Source organism: Theobroma cacao, chromosome 2 (genome assembly GCF_000208745.1).
Source record: "Theobroma cacao cultivar B97-61/B2 chromosome 2, Criollo_cocoa_genome_V2, whole genome shotgun sequence".
NCBI classification, from domain to species: Eukaryota; Viridiplantae; Streptophyta; class Magnoliopsida; order Malvales; family Malvaceae; genus Theobroma; species Theobroma cacao.
The window spans coordinates 5922262-5948534 of record NC_030851.1 but is presented as its reverse complement, the minus strand read 5'-3'; the positions used below and the strand labels follow the sequence as shown (position 1 = coordinate 5948534).

Genomic DNA, 26273 nt, shown 5'->3' with positions numbered 1-26273 from the left:
TAATTATAGTTAACAAAAACTATATTTCTCCAGAAGTATCAGACAGAATCTAATGAGATAAAAATAATTAATAGTTATAAGACAAATGCCATCCATTACATTGGAAACACAAAAGAATCGTTGTATTGAAAATTTTTAAAAAATGTCATCACTTGCGATCATTGAGTACTCATAGAATAATGGTTTTGACATTTTTATTTCGTATTAGACAATACTTCACAATTTGTCCTTAACTTCTTGTAAAAAATCATGGACTCACATGGGTGCCTTTGGCTTCAAATTCAATCCATGCAACACCTACCACGAAACATTAACAGCGAAGCCAAGGCCGAATTTTCTAGTAACAAATCCCTTCCCTCCCTCTCTCGATAGTTTTTTGGGTTATGTTTGGTGTTAACGTACAAGCTCCAAGGTGATGTGACGCGTGGTGGACACTCCCCTAACCTTTCTCAAATCAAATCTTTGCCTCACTAACGCTGCCGCTAGTACACTTGTCCTCTCCTTCTACAGCTGGACGGCTCTGATTGATTTGACCCCCCCTCCCCCCACTTCAATCCGATGCTTTCCCTCCGAATCCAAATCCTCTCTCTTCTTTCTTTCCCCCCTTATCAGTTGGCACCAAATCTTACGTGGCATACAGCATACGCCCGTGTCATGCCTTATATGATACCCTTACGTGGCGATCACCCCAGCGAAATTAGCTACACTGAATTTACCACAATAGCCCTAAACCCGCTTTGCGTTCCGTCCGAATGTACATTAATATGTCCGTGATTTTTGTCGGACACGTGGAGTGGAATCATTTGTCGACACACATAAAACACCGTTTCCCAACCAAATTTTGCGTGTTTTAGTAATCAGCGAAAGTATAGATCGATTTCCTCTACACAGAATATTTTTCTTCGGTACCAGAAAGAAAAAGAAGAGGGCAATTTGGTCTATAAAAATGATTGGTCCAACTATCTTTTACGACTCACAAGTATTCATGCAGTCATGATTGAATTATGCGTTGAGAATAATTGAAACATCATGAGAACCAGCTTAGGCCGTTTGACCAAAAAGCCCATAGATAAACAAAAAAATATGATATATATATATATAGAGCCTTTAAAAATGATAATTATAATAAGGATAAAATAACAAAATTCCCTCTTCACTTTATATTATCCAATCCCGACCGTTCATCTTATAATTAATGACATAAAAATATGACCAAAAAAAGGGGTCCCCAATTTTCTAGAGAGAGAGAGAGAGAGAGAGATGGAGGGCGGGGGTCTTATCTACGGTTGCTNAAAAACGGGTAAACCCGGAACCTTTACTTAGTAGAGAGAGAGAGAGAGAGAGATGGAGGCGGGGGGTCTTATCTACGGTTGCTGTACATCCGGAGCAGAGGATCTTAGCCGCTTGGCTGGCGGCTCTTCTTGGCTGCTGGAGCCGGGGTTCTCGGAGCGCGTGTCACAGCTGCCGCAAGCAGCCGCGTCGAGCACCCCAACTGGGCTTGGAGGCGCTGGTGGCTGCGCGCCTCTTAGCTCCTTGAGCCGAGCAGATGGACATGTGTCGATCAGGTATTCCTCCATTAGTTGGTGACAGCTTCCCACCATTTCCTATCCCCAAAGAAAAAGGAGGAAACCAAAAAAGAAAAAAGAAAAATAAAATCACCACCAGATATTATAAATAAAATTTTTACACAGCTTTCTATGCTTCTCTACTCTTCGAAATTCTCGCAAAATATAATTAACTACATATTTGCAAAACGACCCTTAAAGAAACATAAAATCATACTCAAATCCACTTAAACATACTTTGTTTACTGTCTCGTGAAAAAAAGCATCATCAGCCGGGAATTCAAAACCCTCCCCGGCAGCACAAAGCACGGCGGCTGCTGCTATCGTCGACGGCCCAAATCCCAAGAAATCAATAACTGCAAACAACCCAAAAATGAAAAAAACCAACAGTAAAGATAAGACTGAAAATCATTAACAAATTAAATTAAAAGCTTTGTAACTCAGTTCATAGATTAATATTATACCACGGGTGGTGCTGAGAATGAGATCCGAAGAAGCAGATACAACCGAAGAAAATGAATTGGGTAATCGGGTGGAGCAAGAAGGGAGCTTGCAAATAAAGTGATGGAGATAATCAAAGGGAGTTACGGAACGTAGTCTCCAATTGAGAGTAGCCATTACACGAAGCTCCATTCTTTGGATGGTTTTAGGTTCGAATACGAATCTGGGTTCGAAAACCTGAAGGTCCAGCAACAATGGGACTTGGGGTTCCTCCATCTTCGCCGCCAAAGATAAACAAGCCACAGACAGAAGCTGGAACGGCCACCCATTTGCTTGCTAGACCAAATTATAAAGAAAAGTAAGCATTCAAATAGAGTTTCAGACTTTTTCATTTCTAAAACACAGGAGAAAAGGGCACTCTTTACCGGAAGAGAATGAGAAGAGAGGAAACGGTCAAAGTAGTTGACAGAGAGAAACGCCGTTACTGGGCTAAAATGATAGTATGCATGCACCTGCATTGCCTCATCACATCAAAAATCAATAACATTGACCATACATATATTTATAGTTTTGTGTATATGTGAGAAAAATGGGTACCTTTAGGATCCAATTGATGGAGTCTTGACGGGCGGTGACGTCGATGGAACGGTCCTGGCAACGGTGGAGATAATCGGGAAAAGGCATATGATGGGGTTCCAAGTCGACGAGTTCTGAAATGGAATTCACATCGGACGGTGGATAATTGTGTAGAGATGGAAATTGATGGAGGATAGACGTGTCAGGTTCCCAAGTTACCACTTCGCCGGCGTCCTCACCGCAAGACAAGCTAGTGCTGCTGCTACTAGCAGCAGAGCCAGAGGAGTTGTTCAAGTGAGTTGAGTACTGAGAGAGGGACATTTGGATAATAATGATAAAGATGGTGCTGATGCGGCGGCGGCGGCGCCGTTTAATGGCAGGATAGAAGCGGTGGCGGAGGCATCGAAGACGGCGACTATAAATGGAGTGAATGAGTAAGTCTATATTGATGGCGGTATTTGGTTTGTTCATAGGCTTTTGGTTTTATGGAGAGTTTTTGCTTCTTGTTTTACATCTTTCAAGTTCTCTCTCCTGTTGGTTTATTTATTTATTATTATTATTATTAAAAAAATTAAGCTTTTTTATGTAATAGTATTTCCAGCCTTTCTTATTTCTCTCTTGCTTTTTATTTGTTTTCCTCTGTCAACAGTTCATTGGAGGGCTCGTGCGAGTGAGACTGTGTTCAGAGATGAGCAGATGTCAAGTGTCAAGACAAGACACAAAAAAGAGGGAAGATTGCAGGGTGCAGCTGTATTAATCTCATTTCTCTTTCATAAAATATGAAAAATAAATTTTAAAAAAAAACTTCTTTTCTTCATTTGTTTTTTTTTTTTGCTAAGGTAAAAATGAATTGTGACAAATAAACATAGACAAAAGTGAAAATGGAATCTGAATGATTTATTTGTGCAAATGTAATAATATTATAAGTAATAATAATCTGAACCTTCTTAATTTGCCCATGTGCTTTTTATTAAGCTTTGTCCAAATATTAAATTAGATTTTAATTTAAGTTTGAATATTGCTGGGTAATTTTTTGATTGAAGCAATAATTAAGGTAGACAGAGCAGTCTCGCTTTGGCTAAGTGATATATCAAATCATTTAGAATCTCCTTTTTAATTCTTGATGCAAGAGATTTTGATCTGTGGTTACAAGGACGTCCAAAAGTGCTTCGTTTAATTAGTACATAACTTTTTCATTTTTTTTTTGGTTAAAATCAATTGTAAGAATCAAAGTTAAAATTTATATATAAGATAAAGTAAGCTTCCATTTACTTAATTTAACTTTCAATTGAAAAAAAAAATCAAAGTTTATTTTTTGTTCTAATTTAAATTAAGAAGATAATTAAAAAATAACTTTGTGGTCAAATTTTAGATTAATGTTACCATACGGGGAAAAATGGAAAAGACATCTCCCAATTCCTTCATCAATCATGGTCTTCCAAGTCATATAAATTTGGCATAATTTTAAATAAAAAATTATTTAATTATATTGAATCAAATAAGTTTTTTATTACTGTACTTGTCATTTTGCATACCCATCTTACATTGATGTAAGGTCAACATTGATATGAAAGGTGAAATACTTCATGATCATGTTAATACATATTATATCATATATCACGTTAACATGACATGATATAAAATAATAAATAATATTTTAATTAATAAAATTTAATAAATTGTTAATTATAAATATCTATTTAGTTCAAAATAAAAGCATAAATATTTAATTGAATATTATAAAAAGTATGATGTCATATTTAAACCTTTATACAATAAAATTTTTATAAATTAATACTCGATTAATTAATAATTTCGATTAAATAATGTTTTTTATCTATCACAACTTAAGACCAACGTGGTAAATTAATAATTTGTTAAATTTATAAGATAATACATTAAAAAAACACACACACGCAAAACCTTACTTGATATATAAATTAATAATATTCTTATACATCTAATTATATATATACATGACTCAATTAAAAGATTTTTATAAAATATGATTCAAATGTTATTTGTTTTTTTATTGTAAGAGAAAATTATGCAATGTGATTGTTACTTTAGGTACATCTTTGCGCACAACTTTGTATAAGACATGATCTAGTATAGAATTATCATTTTCAACTTCATTTTCTTTGTAATTTCATACTACGTTCTCAATAATTTACTCATTATAAATAACGATAATTCATTTCAGTAATTAAGTAATATTCATAAAATCACAATATACAATACATGTATCAAGTTCAACATTTTGAAAAAAAAATAAAAAATATATTGATAAATTATTTTTTATTAATTAATATATAAATTATTAATTTATTGATTAAATAATATTTCAATTAATTAATAAATTTTCATGATCTCAAAAATATTAATTTATAAACATTTTTCTATATTCATTTAAATATTATTTAATATACTGATAGAAAATTTTTTAAATTTCATAAACAAATTAAAAAAAATTAACACACGTCTATTTACTTTATTCATTTTACTTATATTATGCATTTCAAGCATCAAATTAATGTGATACTTTTGCTTTATAGCAACTGTTAACAAAATAAAAAGTTGTAGTTAATAACAAGAATACTAGAAAAAGGTAATAGTTCAGCAAAGTACTCTTTTAAGTAAATGGGTATGCAGAGAAATTAAATATTGGCGTGGAGCGAGCAATAATTAACAATTTAATCTAAAAATATATATATATATATATATACATATATATATAAACACAATCATGGTAAGGTTTTTCAACTATAATATAAAAGAATATATCATATTTATATAACAAACAAAATCAAGGGTAGTGAAACGTTAATTAATGTTATTAAATATTAATTAAGAATGGACCAATGTTTACAAGTTAAGAAAAGAAAGAGGCATAACCCATTTTCAAAATTTAGCAAGCATCAATGCGTATAACAAGTTTAGCAAGTAGTGATTTTCAAGCCTTTTTGACGTTTTGGGTGAAGGTTCTTGATCAATAAAAGAGTAAGTTTACTTTTAAAAAACCCTTCTATAATTATTGACAGCAATGTCCCAACAATCATCAATTAATGTATGGACTCAAAAAGCACAAACCAAAGCCTAACTACGGGATGGATGGGTATTTCTCAGTTGTGGCTCATGTTTAGGGTTTGCCCTTTTCCACTCTTTTTAATGTCAATGGAAATGAATGAACCAGAAGAAAAGGGTCCTTTGCCTAGCTAAGCATAGATTATTGGGCGTAGCTAGGTTCAGCATTCTTTGAGAAAATCCAAGGGAAACAAAGGAATCCATTATTACTTTGATCATTTTAATTATTGTACCATCAAATATTTCTTCTATTTTTTGTTTTTCCATTTTTCATATTCCAGACGTTATAATTTGATATTCAATCTTAAAAATTTCAAGTATGAATCGAGAAAAATGTAATTGGATTTAAATATGGTTTTTTTTTGGGTTTAATTCTCACCATTTTTCTTTGTTCTACCAAACATAAGATAAAATCTTTGGTATGATCTTCGTTTATCTCGTGTCCCTTTAATGCGTTGTCCCTTACTTAGTATAAGAGAAGGCCTGCCAGGCATCAAATGTAGTATCAATTCATTTAAATCTTTCACTTACCTAATGGAAAATGAGGTAAGCTTGAGTGGCCCATTTATTACATCTGGAACTACATCTTTGAATGTGGGAGCTTAGAATAGTCCACAGCAGTAAATTGTTGCAGCGAAATCTTCTGCATTTGTCCAATGATATGAACTTCTTTGTTGCTAGACATAAGGGTCACACATTCAATAAATTCAATTGCTTTGGACATTATTGCAACATATTTACCCAAGAGATGTTTGAAAAAGCTTACCTTCTGTATAAAAACAAAAAGTGAAAATTTACAGAAGAAAAACATAAAATAATGGAAGCAAGAAATCACAAAATGTTCCATCACACTTATAACCTGGCTACTTTCCCTATTTATTGTACTTACAAAGTGGTTCTAAAAGGATTTGATGGCTTCTTCCTTTTGGATTAGTAACCATTTTGTAACTTCAAATAGAGGTGATCCCTCAAATTTTAAAAGAAATTTAACTAATGAGAAAAATAGAAATAAAAGATAAGGATTATGTGGTTGAAGGAGAGAGATTAGGCCCCCTTTAAACTTTTGGATTAATGCATTTGCAATAAGAGGGAAGAAGATGGAATGTCAAGTTTGATTGGACCTTGATTAAATCAAAGCTGACATGCTTATTGGGTGTGTCTTAATTAAATCCTTAGGCTTAAGGTCATTGATCATAGTCATAGATCCTTTCGCCTGGGTTGCAGCCATGGGGGGTCCCTAATGGATTCTATTGAGGAAAGAGTGTTTTCCCAAACTCGCTATCAGCGATGGCTGTCTGTCTTGTATAGTCAAAAAGGATGATCACATGAGTTAAAAATTGATCGACGAAAAGGAATTAGAAGATTTTCCCGTCATCTTAACCGGCCCTACTTATGCCTTAAACGTCTCGATGCAGCCAAAATTTTTCCCACTGTTTTGAGGCGAAAGGAAGCCCATAATGTGTATTAGTTTTACATACAGTTTTATTATGTTAATCAAACTTAAGCTTCAATGCATGCCTTTGAACATTTTGTGAACTCAAACATGACCAAGTTGAAGCTTAAATATGACTTCTTTCTTATAGTATATCATTTATTTTAGTTTTTGTCCCTCATGAACTGATTATCAAGTTTAGCTGAGCTTCATTGATCTCCTTTTGTTTTTTTGTTTTTTTCTGTTGTTGCCTCTTAACAATCGTTAACTAAACCCTTTCAAAAGATAGAAACCAACTCACGTTGCTTCACTCGTTTCGTTGGTGCCCCTAGTGTGAACAAATTCCCCGTCTATAACCAACTTAACGTAGATGAAAAGGGTTTGCCTTACCAATCAAATCCCATCCCCATCAAAAAAAAAATAAAAGAAAAAGAAAAAGGGAAACCAACTGTGGCCCTCGAGTAAAATGCAGAGGGACTAAGGCTAACGTCAACACAACTTTTAATGGCGTAATTCAACCAATATTTTCCCCTGAAACGACTAGTGGGGCCTTGACGAAGAAAGGAAGTCGACTAAACCGATGAGCCTTTTTTAAATTTGGGAATTAATTTCTCAATTCTCAAATCAGAGGCATAAGGTTCAATTGGGCCCAGCACATGCTCCACCGATAAAAAGGTTTCGCAAAAGCTTACTGTTTCTGTTTGCCAGACGATGCTCCAAGAAATCTACAGGATGCTGCTGCTGCTGCTGCTGTTGCTGTAAATATTAATACGAAATAATAATATTTTGGTTCATTGCCTTTACGTAGTGGTTTTAATGAAACAGACGCCTACACTGTCGAAATGGGTATTTACTATTAAGGCTTGGACCAAATATTATTTATTGCGTAGAGGCCCAAATCAGTTTGGTTTAGTCCACGCTGCCTTTCCAGGCTGACACTTTGGTTTTATTTTTCTGCTCCCATACTCCTTCAACTTGGACTAGAAGGATAAGATTCTGATTGCAACTTATCGAGATAACACTTAATGAAGCATCCCCGCATTAAAATAAAAAGAGAAGAGGCATCAGTTTGGTTGAACAATTCAATATACTTTGAATCGTGCAGCAAAAAAGAGTTGGCTACGTATGCTATAAAGACTTGCTGCTAGTAATTTTCTTACAAACACATATCAGAAAGCATGTGACCAGAATAGGAACTGCTTAAGGTTAACAAAAGGCTTTACAACTGTAACTGCAAATTCTTAGTATAAGCTTAGCCCATAAAAGTTCCCAAATTGTTGTCCCAAGCTCAAACTAACTTACGGTTTTCAACTTTTTTATTTCCCTTTTTTAGAGCACATATGTATGGATTATGGACCATAAAGATAATATAGAAAGCAGAATTGCCCAGAAAGTGAACACCTTCTATGCTAGGAAAGACTTGGAAGTTAGATTGAAGGGAAGAACCTATTAAGATTGCCAGGCAGGGAATAGAACTCTTCACTCCTAGAATCCGTATTGAAATTCCTGAACTTTTCCCACCAATGCCTGCCACTATCTCGCCGAACTGAGCTATGCCCGTAACTATGGGTGCAGTCCAAGAAGAAGGCAATTATAATCGCCACTGTTGCTGGTGATGAAAATATTACTTGCATAACATTGTTGAACTGCAATCGGTAAGAAATTGAGAATTACTTCGTGGGAACATATTCCTTTCAACAACTTTTGAACAAACAATGATGAGGCTGTTGGGATGGCATGCAAATCGAACATACTCACCCATGTAGATTTAGTGTGAACAGGACCCCGACCAGAAACTAGTAGATACTCATTAAAATATTGAGGTACGGAGAGGCCCATGAAGAGGGAAAATCCAAGTATAAACTTAGTCCTGAAGCTGTTTAGGTTGCAGAACTGAAGGAGACCAAGGCCAGCTGCAGCTGCTCAATCATGGTATGTCAAAAATCAAGTCAACTCATTATATTGGTTAAAGAGCTCATGGTGTTAATTAGAAGTGAAACAAATTCGAAGTACATTAGAAGTGCCTTCATTATTCTCCAAAAAATATTGTTTTTTACATTTTTTTTTTCTGATGAAGTTTCAAGTAGTTTAATCCGAATGAGTTATCCACAATTTTCTTATGGCTCCCAGATATAAAACTCAGCATGGTTAGTAAGAAATATAAAAGGGATACATACCGACATAGGCAAAGAGGACACAGTACAAAGCAGCCACAATTGGCAGTGGTATAGAAGCCAGAACAGCCCCGAATTTACCTGCCCATAAGCAGATCAATCTCCAAGTAATAAGAAGCCAAGACATTTGTAGGTCCCGTTTTTAGCTATTGTTCAATATATATATATATATATATATATTGCTCAATGAATATATAAGCTCCTATTAGATTAAAGCAGATTTGGCGCTGGGACTTATTGTATTAATATGGAATATCATACCTAATACAGAAAAGAAGAGCATAAATATTGCCGATATTTGAACGACTCTCCGACTTCCAACTCTTGTTAATCCCAAAAGACCTGCATTTTCGCTAAATTACAGCAAAACAGAATTAGATGACAGAGGCCTCTTATTTTTTTGCTTGAACCAACCATTAATTCCTAAAACTAAGAAAATACTGATTTGTTAAATATGTATAACATGACTCTCAGCATTACAGATGAATTTATTGATATTATTGACAAATAATTCTCCAACAAATGTCATTATTAGCAAATTTGAAAAGGTCATGCCAATTACACTGAAGCAGTGGAGCCACTTCCTGTGCCAAATAGACCATCTAGCAAGATACCTACTCCCTGGAATTCACAAAAATTGAAGAGCTTAATCGAATCTGGAACCAGAAAAAGGAGATTACACAACTTAGGGAATGCACAAGAAGAAGCGATAAAGATCATTTTGTATTTACCAGCCAGCCAACGCCACGGCTAAGCACGGACGGTGGCATAGGAGTGGCACTCCCATACCTTGATGCTGCAATAAATGTACCTGTAGACTGCGAAAGAAAAGAAAGGAGAGATGAAAAAATCTAGTTCAAAAAAGAAATTTCATGCATTCTGGACATCAAAACTTTAGAAAATTAGAATGAAGATACAGGTCATGAAGGAAGAAGATATGTGCAGAATGAGTCCTTATACATGGCATTAGTAATGTTAGAAATCCATAAAGGTATTTTGAAAAAAAGTAATTTTCATTAAGATACTTATAATCTAGCTGTTTTCTTTATTCATATGTAAATTCAGAGCATATATGCTCAAAGATAAACATATCAAGACTAACATCCCAGAAGCCACACCTCAATGATAGCAACAAAAGAAGCAGCTATAACTGCAACAGCATCACCAGCATTGAAACTTGGTCTTCCCCATTGAAATGGATATGGAATCCTTATCCTGTGTACATCAAACCAAAAATTAGGCATAATCATAAGTTCCAAATACTAGTGGTTAAGGAGGGTAAACAATAGAAAAATCTCCTACCAGCAAATTATATACCTGCTAATTGACTTTACTTACCAAAGCCCTTCAATTACATATTTTTCCACTTTGTAAATAAGGAGACTATCATTAGAATTCCATCTCATGTGGTGCTATTGAGCTCTAAATAATATAAATTAGCCAGTGTATATGACAGGAGGAAACCACAGCATAGGAATTAAGGAATAACAAGATCTTAACAGAACCATACAATTAAAAAAGAAACAAAAAAGCATGGGAATTTTATGCAACCAATATAAGCCCCGATTTAATTGATAAGTATGAGCTCACCAAGGTGCGGCGCTGATGAGGCCAGAACGATCAGTACGGCAGCTAAACTGAGTTTTTGGAGCTCTATTATCGTAAGCACCAGCTGCGGTCAAAATTTCTGCATAAGCCCATATAATCCCAACGGAGAAAAGGATTGCAAAACGATCAAATATGGCTCTCTTGGACTTGATTAAATGGGGAACATACTGCAAAGGCATTAATCATAAACCAAATTAATTCAAAACTCAAGAAGTTAAAGTAACATGATTTTCAAAATATGACAAAAGGAACTAGTCATAAGTTTTCTCAATTTTTATATTTCTATTCCTATATTTTTTACCATTTGCAAATTTGAGGGAAGAAAAACATATATCATGGTAATGACTCAAGACACAAGCAAACATGAAATCTGGGCCAATCACATAATATTGCACTGAGATTTGACTTTTCTTAGTGTAATCATTCTATGGTTTCTCTTTCATTGTGATTACCAATAAAACCAGAGCAGCATTGCAAGATAAATACATTTCTTGTACATCTATTATCTACCCAAAGGAACGAAAATGAACTTATATAAGATAGAATAACAACACAGCTTCAAATTCAAAAGCCTTACCCTTACTTGTTGATGGTAAAGTTTTATTGAACATGCCCATAGTAAATGAAGAATTAAGAATGCAGATCACCTGAGATAAGAAAACCACTGCTACCAATGCTGGGAGTCCAACTTCGATGCATTTGGCTAACTACATTCAACAAGAAAAAAAAAGTCACTATGACAAAGAGAGCAGAACATTTTTCTCACTAATGTAACATAATGACAGGAGTTTTGCAGAAAATTTGCATTTTAATCAAGAGTTTCTCCCACCATCCACACATCTAAACATGTAGTCAGCAATGCCTTTGTTACACAATGAAAGAACATTAAAATTTTAATTTCAAATTTCAATGGAGCCAACTATCCTAAATTTTAAATATCCACCATAACACTTCATGCCAAGTCAATTACAGGCACAATAGAACCGGAAAATATGTTTATCAAGAGAGATGGAATCACTGAGAGTCTCTAACTGAAAATGTCCTTGAAATTTTAGTAGATAGCTCAAATTATAGCGAAAGGAAAATAATACTATCCAAACAAAGAAGTAAAGAACCTATAACAAACATGGTTCTTTTAGTTTTGAACCAATGGTAGACATCACGAAAAACTTTTAGGTTTCACAATCAGTACTGAGGCTGGAAACATATCCTAATTTCTGGTTTTACTTCAGGGTTAGAAGCAGCGCAATTATCACTCCAGACGATATCCAGTGGGCCCATTTGTCTTAAAGAGAGTAGTTAGAGGTCAAGGATTAAAATGAAGAGCACTGAAGCTCCTCGGATACAATCATCTCCACAGAACAACGACGGAATGAAGAGTTTGGTGCTCTTACTTGTGGGAAACCATGTGCATAGAGCCCAAGTCCAGTCAGAATCACAAGAGGAACAGCGGCAAGAGGGCTTAAAAACCTGCATCACAAGACGTCAAAAATCAAGCGAGTCAACTGAATTAGTCAATGGAACAAAACAAATCCCAAAATTCATTTAGGCAAGTTAGCAACATCCTACCTTGCGAAAATTCCCCAGAAACCAAAGAAACCAATAACCATAGTAAAGAATGATGCAACAATGAGTGCTCCTTGAACATCTCTCATGGAATGTTTAAACCTCTGAAAGATCAAAAGTCGTCAGCATGCAACTTTTTAATTCATGCTAGTAGTCTAGTACACGCCATTTAGCGCGAGGCGTTACTAATCATCATTTACAGTATTATCAGGCACTTACTTTAAAGACAAAAGAAAGTTCTAAATTGCAATAGAAAGAATAAACCTGGTGAGGATCAATGAGGATACTGTATCTTCTAGATAAAGCAATGGAAATGATGGGTATAACAAAAGCATAAGAACCACCAATCACCACCGGCAACCGGGTTCCAAACAAAGTCTGCAAAAGTGTGTTTATGCCAGCAACGAAGAGAATAGTGTTTATAACCTCAGCTTTCTCTACCTATTTTTCACAAATGAAACAACACGTTTAGTTTAATGAGACCATAGAACTAACCAACAACTACGCAAAATAAAGAAAAAAGTAAATGAATGCTTTCAATTAGAACCCTGTTTTCTTACATTGCCACCACCCATTAAAGGGACAAGTATAGATGATATGATGACCGTGGTCCCAAGCATTACCAAGTAATGCTGAAATCCATGAAGTATTGCTTCAGCTGCATTTATAGCAGAAAATCTTAGCAAGTTTTTGAGCGAGTAAGAATAACAATTATAAGAAATTCCCTAAGCCTCTTTTAGGTTCAACAGAACAGAGTATCATGTGAGAGACCAAAAGTCTTAAGCAGAGATGTTCTTCGTTACTTAAAACCCAAGAAAACGAGAATTTCACGTGAAAAAATTGAAAGCAAATGAGAACGGGAAAGAAAACAGATAGGAAAAGGAAATTTTGGAAAATGTAGAATTCATAAGATCTGTTTGTTTGTCTAGAAAATGCAGGGGTGATTAGGTAATAATATAAATCGAGGTCTCAAAATCCGAGAAAACACCGGTAGTCGAAAAATAACAAACAAAACCGAAACTGTAAAATACTTGTAAACAATTAAAAACATAATTTAATAGCATTAAACCATTAGCATTCGATCATTTTAATTTCTCCTTTAACTTCATTCCGTATGTCCCTCTCAACTATAACAGATTTCTCTCTAAATGTTTTTCTTCTCCTTTCTTTCAAACCAAACAAACCTGAAAGTTTATTCTACAGAACTTACGAGTTTCGTCCAACATGAAGAGCGAGGAAAAAAGCGAAAAAAGCAAAAAAAGGTAAAGACTAGGAAAAAAATAGCGGGAAAGCGATGAAAGAAAGGCTCGGTGGTCAATGGCGAAGATTGATCGATGACACCGAAGGTTTACTCTCACTTCAGTAAACGAATAGACAGCTAAAACGATAACGAACGGTCGAAAACGAAAACTGAGCAAAAACACAACGATCACTCTGTTGTTGAAACAGGGCAAGAGAGCGAGATTGAAGGTCATAAGTAGAGCATAATGCAAAAAGAAAAGAAAAAGAATGAGAAGAAAAGGGAGATGAAGGCGAAAGGTCATACGCCAATTAGGAGAGCTGGAGACGCAAAAATCAACACCAGGGAGCTGATCTTTGACAGGGAAGGGCTGGAAGTCATCGGACTTTCCTCCTCCACCCGCTGCCATTGTTCTCTTCTCTGTTTGTTTTTGTTGGAGAGAACTTTCGTTATGAATTTATGTATGGAAATGAGAAGAAGCAGAAGAAGAAGAAAGGTGATCAGGACTGAAGAGTAGTGAGAGAAATGATGGAAGAGGAAGACCATTATACAAGAAGGGGTTAGGCGGCAACGTTTTGACCGTAACCATCTCTCTCTCTCTCTCTCTCTCTGGTTGCTTGGAAAGCTACCAACTGCAAGGTGATTTGAGAGCGACCTCTTCCAGTCTCAATAGACAAAGACAGAGAAAGAAAGAGAATGAGAGAGAAACAATCCATTGCGGCTTTTGACGTCCCTTCCCTTCCCTGCAGTAAGATTCGGATTTTCTCCTACCGCCAAAACTGCGAACCGAAGGATCCTTTTTGCCATATTTGGTGTTGATTTCTCCAATTCACCCTTACTGCAATAGTGCTCAATGCTTATCGACCTATGGGATCTTTTGCCTCTTTGTTTTGTCAACAAACCTCCAATTATTTTACCACACTGCCATTTTTTCAGTATGATTTGGGAAAAGTAAAAAATAAATATGGAACCTTAAACATTTGCTATTTTTGTTTTTTAAAATTGCTGCAGATGCAATGCCAAATGTCGGCTTATTTGGCTAATGATTTGGTGGTGGCTGAGGTTGATACCACCATATTATAAATCTTTTTTGCCTAATTACAATTTGGCACCCATAGAGCTTACCTTTTAACGTGGGGGGTGTTGGTTGTGAGTCACTTTGGTTTAGCATTTAATGGAAATTGAATTGAATTATGCTTTTAACTCAAAAAAGAGTAAGCCTCCTTTCTGCATGTTTCTTGCAATTGATCAATTCTGTGTAAGCAAGGAACTTATTAACTCTTTCCAGCTTATATATTCATCTTCTTATAATCATATTCAGATCAAATTAAGTACTCAAATAATCAGTTTGTAAAACTTTAAACTTGTCGGTGAAGCATTAATCAATTGATATCTCTTAAATTAGGAATAATGATCACGAGTTTTGTAGTTTTCAAACCAATAATGTGCCCGAAAAGGGGAAAGGGATATTCCCCAGAGCTAAATCAGTGTATTTCTAATATTTGATGTTATCGTGGCTTTAGAACTTTGATAAGAATTGAAACACCTACTGGTTTTTCTTTTTCTTTTTAATTATTTTTGTTTACTTTAGGATTAAACTTTACCAGTAAAAATAGAGAAGAAAGAAACAGCCGATAAAAGTTTAAAAGCATCAATAGGGCGCAAGCTTACAATATGGGAAGCTTCCATTTGATTGTACTTTGGATTATTAATTGAAATTATTACTATTAATGGTACTCCTTTGTAAATGTGGGGAGAGTTTGAGGTTCCAATTAATGCAAAAGACTAAGCATTAAGCAATATATCACATTCATAGGGACTTCCTACCCAATGTTGGTCGCCTATTACCGTCGACCCAATCTTCATATATTAGAATAAATTAACAAAATTTCCTCGTGTTCTATAAAACTTACAAGGTTTCTCCTGATTGAATTCAGGTCAGATTTGGTGGCATAGGCCAAGAACTTCAACTTAGGTCAATATTTTGTTATATTAAACTCTTTACCATCAATAATGGTGGATCCACGGTTCAAAATTTTGAATTAGACCATATATATATATAGATATTAATTAAGAAAATGTTGTTATTTCTTTTTTAGTTAAGACGATGATAGTTGGTTCACCAAAGCAACTGCCCTCCCACGTAGAGGTTGAAATTTTGAGTAGGAAACATGGACTCAATCCTCCATCTCTTGGTCTTCAAATTGCAGTATTGGACAATTAAAGACCATTTTCTCTTTTGCCCCATTGACCAAAATTCCAAAATAACGTAACCAAGTGATGCGAGATATAATAATCATCTGATAGTCAATTACATGTTTAATTTAATCTTATGTTTTTCTTTGTTGGAGGGTGGAGTAGTCTAAGGAAGGTGTGCCAACCTTGGATGTTTTCTCTCTTTGGTTGGCTTTCTATTGGTAAACGGCAATCTCATCATAGGTAATTTATTAGTTCCACATTAATAAGTAAGGGATTGGTCCAATTAAACCCAAATTTGGTTAGTTGTAACAAATGCAATATCCAAGTTTCTGCCATGATTTTAATGTAAGGGGAGAAAGAAATTCAGTAATGGAGATACAACAAATAATCAACTTTAGTTGTTTTTGGGTAAACCTTTGTGACTGGTCCTTGGCCAAAAAAACACATATAAAAAAGGTGGGAAAAACTTATGAATAATCATAGCGTCATGCTTGAAATTAACTAGTAAGGAACAATGGGATACTTTTCCTTTACTCTTTAATTTTGCTCTGAAAGGGTGAAAATGGGTTTACCTTAGATTGTTTGAGCTCAAGGAATGGAAATGTCCTGGTTAGTGCTTGAAATAATTTTGCTGGAATATCTCTGCCTTGATGGCTTTGGGCGGACACCTGGTGGCCCAATTAAACTAATGTCATCTGTGATTCTATGTAGTAATTGAATGATAGAAAAAGAAAAGATGCTTCAACCATTAGGACAAGGTCCAATGCTCAAAGGATAGAAAAGTTGGCTGCCTTTCATATGGAAGGAACGACAGCTAATCTTAGCTTAGAGTCATAAATAAAGGGGATTTCAGATTTGTTTTATTTCCTGATTTGTGAATCAGGCGGAGGTCTTGCAGCATATGCCATTACCTAAATGTTTGAAAGGGGAAGGAAAACTACTTTTGTGATACCAAGTGAGCTGAATTATTTAGAGACTTCATCCAGTTAATTAAAACATTCTAAGAAATTGCATAACCCAACTACTCAAATGCCAAGATATGATCATTATTTTTCTTCTTCTTTTTCCCCTTTCTAGGGTGAAAGCTTATGGGATACGGATGGTGTGCATATTTCGTTTTGGTTCCTTGATTTCAAATCTTACCTTCACTGTTATGTATAACATTAAATTTAAACAACTCTTAATTATTAAAAAAAAAAAACATCACATTTGACCCATATGGTATTAGGGGTGAGCAATTGATTAATTCGATCTATAATAACCAAGGATTAAATGGATAAAACATTTTTAAAAAACCAACCAAACTTAAAAAAAGATCGAACTAACCAAACATTAAATTAGTTCGGTTAGTTCAATTTTGAACCAAAAAAATTGAAATTTTGTCACTTTTGTTTTTACAAGTTACAACATTGAAATTTATAAACCTAGTCTATAATTATAAAATATACAAATAATCTAAACATTAAAAAAAAACACAATATTTATCATTTCACTCACATAATTATATTCTTTCACATAAACCATCAAATTAATATTAAAGAGTTTTAACCTCTAAATTCTAACATTTAAGATTTAACATAACAAAAACAATAAAATTAACATCTATACAATAAGATCATTTAACACAAGACAATCAACCATCCACATCATCAAGTTAGTAATAGAAAAATATATATCTTATATAAATTTAATATATATAATATTAGTTTGATTTTTTGATCGATTTAGATAAAAAATTTTAAGATCGAGAACCGATCAAATAAACTAATTGAATCAAATTTTTTGAACCAATAAATTTAATAAATCAATCAAATTGAACCATTTTACTTAAATTATTTTGGTTTGGTTAGATCATTGGTTCAGTCTAATTTTATTCACTCCTATATAGTATAAGAAAATATTTAAAACAAAACTTGTATTAAAAAACATTTAATATCATACCCAAATTCTCAGTTCAATTACCAGTATGCCTCAACGTCTTGTTAAGGAATACAAATCTTGTATAATTAACTACTAGTTAAATTCCATAAACAAACAGAGACTGAGAACAAACAAATAATAATGTCACGATGGCCCTGTTTTGCTGTGAAGCGGGCTTAGCTGGGTCATGATGGGCTTCAGAAATAATGACACGAGCCTACGGTGCTATTATCTTATGCAATTATGTCAACTTTGTTTTAGGTGGACGCATAAATGATTTTGGTCCATTCATTCTTTTGCACGTCCCAACAAGCTGAAAATGAGACCTCATCAATTAGGATATCTCTTTTTGGTTTATTCAAAAGACTTTTTTACTATTTTTTTTTTGTTTTGATAACCGGTGGTTAATCCTTTCTAGCTTTCTCTCTGTCTATAAACGAAGATGGAATGCGAAACCCGAAAGGAATAAACCATTAATTTTTGGACGATTACTTTTGGTTGCCTGCATATGCCTTTGAAGCTAAGAAATGAGCTAATTTGTCCACGCGTTTAAGTGTGACAAAAAGCATAATTTTTTTTTTGAAAAAAAAATTTACTTGTAATTTTAAATTAATTTATATATAAAATTAATCGTATTCATAATTTAACTTTAGTTAATTAATGGTATTATAATATAATTATAACTAGTTAACAAAATTACAATACAATTCTAATAAGATAATATATACAATTGTTTTTTTTAAATAAATAATATATTTATGTTAAAATAACACTTGAGAAATGAAATTTTCATAACATTACTTAGAAAATGTCTTACTAAAATATTGAAAAGTTATATTTATAAGAAAACCCATTAAATGATTAAATTCGTGATACACATGAATGATACTGACTTGTCATTTCTCTTTAAAAAAATTTTAATAGTTAACGTCCAATTTGAATTAGCATTTGATTGTCTGTTTTTATTTGAATCACCTATGCAGTGATTTAGTTATCCATAACTAAGATTACCTTACGACATCTCTTATTCCATGCTATCGACAAACCCTAATAAACACTTCATAATTTCACTCGATATGTAGAATAATTTTTTGAAATTAACCAAAAATCTAAATTTCTAATTTCCAAATTGATAAGAGACCTCCTGCAATGGAAATTAAACCTTAAACCCTGTATTTCTGGTTTTGGCTGCATTCTTATAACTCCAATTCTACCTTCATAATTAGTTTATGCAATGCATCTGTAGACACCTAAATAAAAAAATTTAAATTAAATTAAATAAAAAAAAATGGTCCCCCACCCACTACACGTGATGGGGGTTTTGGCCACCAACTCCAGGGGGTGCCAGAACCCCCTCGTCGGGTTGTCCAATTTTTTGGACAACCCGACTCTTTAAAAACCCTGCAACCTGCAAAAGGGGAAGGGACCGAGGAGAGCTACCAGCAGTTAGCCACAAAAAAGAGAAACAAAAAGAAAAAATCAAAAAAAAAATCAAAAAGAAAAAAATCCGATCGGGGTTTCAACCGGGGATTTGTTTCGGTTTGGGGGAGAGAGATCGGTGAGTGGTGAAGGGAAAGGGATCTGTGGAGTGCCGGTCACCGGCGGGAGAAAGCTTGAACCCATTTGGGTCATCGTCGACCGAAGGAAAAAGGGGTGCCCGATTCGTCGATCGGAAGGGAAGAGGTGCGTTCAAGAGAGGGTCCGAGGAAGCCGGTGAGAGATTTGGGGGAGAGAAGACGGGACGCCGGCGCCGGCAAAGAAGGGAGATTTTTTTCTAGAGAGAAGGGAGAGGGTGCGACTAGAGAGAGAAACTGAAAGGCTGAAAATGAGAGGAAAGGACGAAAACGGGATTTATATACCCGAGTTTAGGGCCTAAAACGGCGTCGTTTCGGCAGAGGGAAGAATTCAAAAGGTCGACGCCAAAACGACGTCGTTTGAGGGTGTCCCTAGAGCCCCAAAACGGTGCGTTTAGGAGAGGGCCAAGCGGACCAAGGAAGCGGGCCAGGGAGACCTCCGTGCAGCCCACACAACTTGGGCCATCTTTCTAGCCCAAGCAAGGTGAGGCCTTACCCATTGCTTGTGAATGTGGGCTTATTGCTTTGGGCTTACCTAGCTTATCTTAGTTGTTTGATTATCTTTAATTAAAATATGTAAATAATAATAAAAAATATAAATATTATAAATATATTTGGAGGTTTGCAAAAAAATAAAGTAATAATAATAATAATGATAATAATGCATGATGTAAATGTATATATATATATGTATATATTATAATATTTTTTTAGAAAATAAAAAAATAATGAAAGATAAAAAATAAAATAATAAAGTAAATAATAATAATAATAATGAGTGAAAAATAAATAAATAATAACAAATAAAAGATAATTGGAACAAATATTTGAGTATTACCACCAAAAGGGGCAAAGAGTTACCTTTTTCGGGTGGATGTTTTTCGGGTGCGAATTTCGAGACGGATTTTCACCGAAGCGTCGGGATAAATCTGAACTCTAGATTTCAAAACCCATTAAGTCAAATAGTCATTGTTAGAAAACAATATATGTAGAAAATTTTTGTTAAATAAATATTAATAAATAAAATTAATCCCATCGTTTAAAAATTAATTAATTATTTATTAGATAAGCTTTGTAATCAAGTAAAAAAATTGACCAACAACAAACATGGATTTAAATAGAAAACCAAAAAATAAAGTATATATATAAATAAAAAAATAATAAATAACAAATAATCAAAATTTTTAAATAATCAATAAACGCGTGCATGTAGATACCATCATTTTATACTGTCATTGCANAGTAAAAAAATTGATCAACAACAAACATGGATTTAAATAGAAAACCAAAATTAATAATTATATAAATAAAAATAATAAATAAGCAAATAATCAAAAATTTTTAAATAATCAATAAACGCGTGCATGTAGATACCATCATTTTATACTGTCATTGCATGCCACTCTTATTTTACAAATGGCGCACGGGAGTTCCGATGATGGGATTTCCCCGAGGAGCTCGTAGAGACGAGTTCTTCGGGGGATATCCATAGGTGAGGAAAATTTCGATACTTCACCAAAGCGTTGGGATGATATTCGAATAATTTTTCAATAAAAAACTGCCAACCCCATTATTTAAAATAAACAAGACATGACATCATTTTACGCTTGCATCATGTGCATACGTAAAATCGAATAAAAGACTCAATCAGCTAAAATAATAAAGAATTAATTAATAAGAAGGATTAAGGAAGCATAGGAATAAAATCAATGTGGACCACTATTGGATAATTTAAGATTAAATGGTACCGTTCGTAGGACGGGCGTCACGGAGGTGCTAACCCTTCTCCGTGCGTAACCGCACTCCCGAACCCATCTCTAAAAAACGTGGGCCAATTCTCGTTCTTTCGACGGACCTAAAATTAATTTAGGACTCCGTCGATTAAGAATCGGGTTAATAGGTGACCAATCACACCTTAGATAAAAAAAGATTGGTGGCGACTCCCACACCCACACGATTTTAATTTTCGCCCGCATCTGGCGAATGGGTTCCCGGACCCGCAAGTCACGACAGCATCCAACAAGGAATTTATTAATTTTACAATAATACAAGTAGCTTTTATCAAGTAACACACAAACTCTACGTTTGATTAATCAGTCCAAACAAAAAGTTGCTAGGAAACTCTTTTATAGATCATTCTCACATGGTTGTTTAATAATTTTAGTTACATGACAGATTAATTGACTACTTCAAATCTAATTAATTTAAAATTTAAGTTGGTTAAACATGGCTTTTAAGTATCAAATAGGAAAGCCTAGCATATTCCTAACCCTACAGTACTTTCAGCTCTAAAATGGGATGTGTTGGACAACTTGACTCACGACCGTTCCCTTTCTTTACAGCTATTAATTATGGCATCTGGACATCTCCGACTCTCTTATATATACCAAGTCAATAGCAAGTGTATACCAGTTTACATTTTTTTTATATATTTTTTAAGATATAATGAGCACAACTGAGTTGTCTTAACATATACCAAGTCAAGACATTTTAATCTAAGACGAAGATCCAAAACTTTTGAAATAATTACCTTTTTATGATTTAACTTTTCAAAATTCTTTGTCTTGGTCACTCAATTTTGAAGAATAAGATTTTGATCATTAAGTTAATAAGTGATATTATTTTAATTACTTAACCTTTAAAAAGATAATGAACCTCCACTTGACACTTTGCGTCATTATCCATGTCAACTACTCTTACCACATGGATGCCATCCACATCTACATCCACTCTTCTTAATATATGAAAATATCCACGTGATAAAAATAACTAAAAAATAAAAAAATTTAAAAGTAATTTTTGTTGTCATATGAATACGATAATTAAAATGAACGACATAATAAAAAAATGTAAAAATTATGTTTTAATAGTTGAATGATCAAAATAAAAATTCTTGTAAACAGTTGATAATTATTTTTTAAAGCTGAATGATTAAAATAAAAAAATTCAAAAAATCAAATGATAAAAATGTAATTTACTCGAACTTCTATTTCCAAGAGGTATAACCGTGGGGCACCGGAGCCAATGACTGAAAGCAACTCCTGCGTAAGTCAATATAAATGCACGTTGATATAATTTTGTATTATTTGCAAGCACCTGTAAACCCAATCACATGCCAGATCAATGCAGCCCACCCTTCTTCCCTTGAAAAAGATGTGGGCTTTGATTGTCTCCGTTGCAATGGTTTGTGCTGACAAATACTTCCAAAGAACCCCAAAATGGAACAAGACGAAGCAAAAGGGTAGTTAGCGAACAGAGCAATGCATAAGTCGACAAAAAACGACGATGCATTGACATTTTTGTGCCTTCATAGTTCATTCTCTTGTTCCTCAATGGTATTGTTTTCTTCAAAACAATGAATAAATATCCAGGCGAATATGCCTCCCCCCTTTCAGGGGAGGAACCAGAAAACGAAAATGGTACGACAGTGGGGCTTTCCCCTATTTTGTCACATCCTACATCTACCAACAAATTATACAGTAACATGCGTTTTTGATAAAATAGTGACATTATGTTACTATATATCTCAAAGTAACGGTGAAGTAAAATGCATCACTTTATTTATGATTTTCGTGTAATATTTTAATTTTTAAAATTTAATACTTAGATGTTAATAAAAAATAATTAAATATGACATCAATATCCAATCCAAAAAAGTCAAACATGTCAATTTTTTTTTTGCAACGTGAACATTCAAATGTCTTAACTTACTTTTATGGTATGAACACATAAATGTCCAAGTAGAGTTTTGAGGTAACAAATTTCATTAAATTTTGAAGACGATTGATTGAATAAATGAATTTAAAACCATTTTTAATGTCCTAGAAATTAAACGGACCACTATTTCCAATCTGGTGAAAAGAACACTGGATTGTAATTGTCTTATCTTTGCACTTGTTTGAATCAAGAAAGAATAAAAACTGAACTTGCACAAAGGTGGAATGATGGGATCAAGTTGGGCTGCGTTAGTTTAGTGGTCTCATGTGTGTTCCCATTGGCATGATTAGCCCCGCATTTTTGTTCACACGTAATATAAAGTAAATTAAAATGAAAAGCCAAAGCCAGGTCCACGTGACAGGGACAACAGAAAGAAACGGGGATGACTCAAAAGCAGCCTTTATACCAAACACAAATAAAAAAAAGGATTTAATATGAGGAGTGCGAAATTTTGCTTTACTTAACTGTAAATTTGAAATCACAATTGAACAAATCCTGATGGCTGATTGGTAGACTAAGAGTTAATACCTTACAATAAAAAAGCATTAGTCAATCACGAATCAATTTTTTGTATAAAAATAATACTAATATAATACATTATAAAAAAATTTATTGACTTTTAAATAATGTTTTTTTTTTCTGATAAGCAAGAGAAAGTATAATTAGATTGAAAACAGAGGGATGAAAGACCGCACTTAGTCAGCATAAAAACCTGCGGCATACAAAAAATAACAGGAGATGAGCTACTGGGTAAGACCTTCATCAGACTGAGACTAACCCAGTAGAGAAAGGAATCCTTACATAAAGGACTTTTAAATTAAGTTTTGATGTATTGTCGTTGATAACTAGTTGTGTATTATTAATTAATAATTTTTTACTATAAAGTTTTGGTCCCTTATAAATGTTTATATTTCCAGGAAGAGCATGAATTCAAATCTAAATAAAACTCTTCCCCCAAAATTCTCCGATTAAAAAGTTTTCATAATTGTATCAATTTATTGAGTTAAAATCTTAGATGGTCTCCTCCATCACGTTGAAGAGATTAACCATTACGAAGGAATTGCACCAAAATAAAAACATTGTCCAACGAAGCTTCCAATTGGACTTTTGTCTTTTAGGAATTAGTGCTTCTAAGAAATAAGTTTTGGTGGTAGTTATCTTTACGCGCATTGGACACGCAATTTGCCTAAATTTTAAAAAGAAACCAACGAAGATTATACTTCTTTCAAAATTTTCCCTATTGATTGGCTGTGTTTCCCGTAAAGGACACGCGTCCACATCCCTAATGAAGGGTAGAGATTTCCTTTGAAAATCCTCCAGAGTATATAAAAATATCCAATTTGCCTCTGTCTCTGCGCAGAGCCATCTCTCTTTCTTCCATTCTCTCTTAAAATTTTGTCCAAGGAAGAAAAAGAAAAGAAAAAGAAATCTTCTATTCAAGAAAAGATCTCTTCTTACTGAAAGTATCAGCAAAACAACACAAGAAGCGATGAGTTATTACAATCAGCAACAGCCTCCTGTTGGTGTTCCTCCTCCTCAAGGTCAACCCTGAGTTTTCAGTTTCTTTTATCATCTGGGTTTTTTTTTTTCTTTTCTCTCATCAAATCTTTATGTTTTCTTTTTTGTTTCTTTTTTTATTTTGGTTTTTATATCGTTTGGATTTATGTTACTTTTTTGCATTGTTGAATTGTGATTGAATGGATCTGGTGGATCTGAAATTTTTATTGTTTGTCTGATTGAATAATAGGTTATCCACCAGAAGGATATGCCAAGGATGCTTATCCACCACCGGGTTATCCCCCTCAAGGATACCCCCAGGGTTATCCTCCTCAGGGATATCCTCCTCCTTACGCCCCTCAGTATGCTCAGGCTCCTCCTCCTCAGCAAAAGCAAAGTACTGGTTTCTTAGAAGGCTGGTAAGTTCTTTCTCCCATTCAACGCGTATACGCATACATGTGTAGAGTACAACTTTACGAGTATATCTACCGTATATGGCATGTCAGATCTGTAGGATGATAACGGAGGAATTGTAACTGACCGCGTGTTTTTCGGCGGGTAGGAAATCGTCGTCTTTGTGACACAACCATCACGGTTTCCAATAAAAAACGGGGTTGGGGTTTCACATGATCAGTCCTGCAGTTGGCCGGTCAAAGTCCCGAAAACACCCTAGAACCTACCCATCCTTAGTGAAGATGTTGGGTGTTTGTTATTTTGTTTGCCTAGAGATAAGGGTGTTTTCGGTCAAAAATTTATTTAGACTTTTGGCGAATATCAAGGTAGCTCGGGACAGGTTTTTGATAAAATTAAGGTTCGGATAAGGTAAATGATGACAAGTTTGGGAAGCCTTTCCTGTAATTCGATGTTGGTTTTGGGTAGTTTTATTGCTCTATCACCGTATAATGGGTGTATCATATCACGTCAATTGCTGCAGTTGAGTTCTTTCAAATGGTGGGGTTCAAGATAATGCAGATTGCTTAGCCAGAAAGTAATGTATATGGGGGGTTTAACGAATGATTTCGTTTTTTGTTTGCTTGTGCAGTTTGGCCGCCCTTTGCTGTTGCTGCCTGCTGGATGCCTGCTTCTGACCCAACCAAACTTTGCAGCTCATTGAACGTTGAACCCAACGAGACATATTCAAAATTTAAACCCTCATTCCCAATTTGAAGAAATTTTCTCCTTGTCGCGTGTTAAACTTTTTATTACTGGTTTTTACCCTCTCGCTTGTTTATTTTCTTTAATAATTTGAACCTTTTGTTTGGAATTGAACTCTTGTTACATATAGTATTCCAATTGGACAGCTATTATCTTTTCAACTTTGGAGGTTTTTGAGCTTTTATTATTCTTTTTTCATAGCTGGAAATGTAAAGGCGAAGAAAGGAATATTCTTCTGCTGATTGTTTAAAGAGGACAATTGAAGAAAAAACATTTAGTAACAGCTGAAAATTACCTTCTGGGTGTTTTCTGGGCACAGGCTGGATATATATATATATATATTATAGGTAACTTGGCTAATTTACTTAACTTGGAAGCATAGCCAAAGAAATGGTCATAAAGCATAAAAAATAAAGGAATACTACAGTGAGGATGTATTGTTGCAACTCTTTTCGGCCGGGCATTTGACTTGAGGGCCAGAATTTTTTAGGAAAGATTTTTAGATTAAATTGATGAGATTTCTTT

The 26273-nt window shown here is 34.3% G+C and overlaps 3 protein-coding genes across 5 annotated transcripts; 1 reads left to right on the top strand and 2 right to left on the bottom strand.

Annotated features, from left to right (window-relative positions):
* LOC18608104 (cyclin-D4-1) lies at positions 1133 to 3109 on the bottom strand. Of its 3 annotated transcripts, none has more exons than XM_018114624.1 (6): positions 2604 to 3109; positions 2432 to 2518; positions 2030 to 2342; positions 1803 to 1921; positions 1339 to 1604; positions 1133 to 1260 (listed from the first exon to the last, which is right to left on the bottom strand). In XM_018114624.1, the coding sequence occupies exons 1-5, from the start codon at positions 3051 to 3053 to the stop codon at positions 1365 to 1367; spliced, it is 1209 nt and encodes a 402-aa protein (XP_017970113.1). In that variant the 5' UTR covers positions 3054 to 3109; the 3' UTR covers positions 1133 to 1260; positions 1339 to 1364. The 3 variants fall into 3 exon arrangements, with proteins under 3 accessions (XP_017970113.1, XP_017970111.1, XP_017970112.1); XM_018114622.1 differs by having other exon boundaries at positions 1133 to 1247; positions 1340 to 1604; XM_018114623.1 differs by having other exon boundaries at positions 1133 to 1253; positions 1346 to 1604.
* LOC18608103 (nucleobase-ascorbate transporter 4) lies at positions 8199 to 14264 on the bottom strand. Its single transcript, XM_007042605.2, has 14 exons — positions 13993 to 14264; positions 13007 to 13104; positions 12711 to 12887; positions 12450 to 12550; positions 12275 to 12350; positions 11528 to 11587; positions 10863 to 11047; positions 10391 to 10487; positions 10004 to 10090; positions 9835 to 9893; positions 9534 to 9625; positions 9276 to 9353; positions 8857 to 9017; positions 8199 to 8744 (listed from the first exon to the last, which is right to left on the bottom strand). The coding sequence occupies exons 1-14, from the start codon at positions 14093 to 14095 to the stop codon at positions 8526 to 8528; spliced, it is 1593 nt and encodes a 530-aa protein (XP_007042667.1). The 5' UTR covers positions 14096 to 14264; the 3' UTR covers positions 8199 to 8525.
* LOC18608102 (cysteine-rich and transmembrane domain-containing protein A) lies at positions 24237 to 25935 on the top strand. Its single transcript, XM_007042604.2, has 3 exons — positions 24237 to 24637; positions 24844 to 25012; positions 25636 to 25935. Exons 1-3 carry the CDS (start codon positions 24586 to 24588, stop codon positions 25679 to 25681), a joined length of 267 nt encoding a protein of 88 aa, XP_007042666.1. The 5' UTR covers positions 24237 to 24585; the 3' UTR covers positions 25682 to 25935.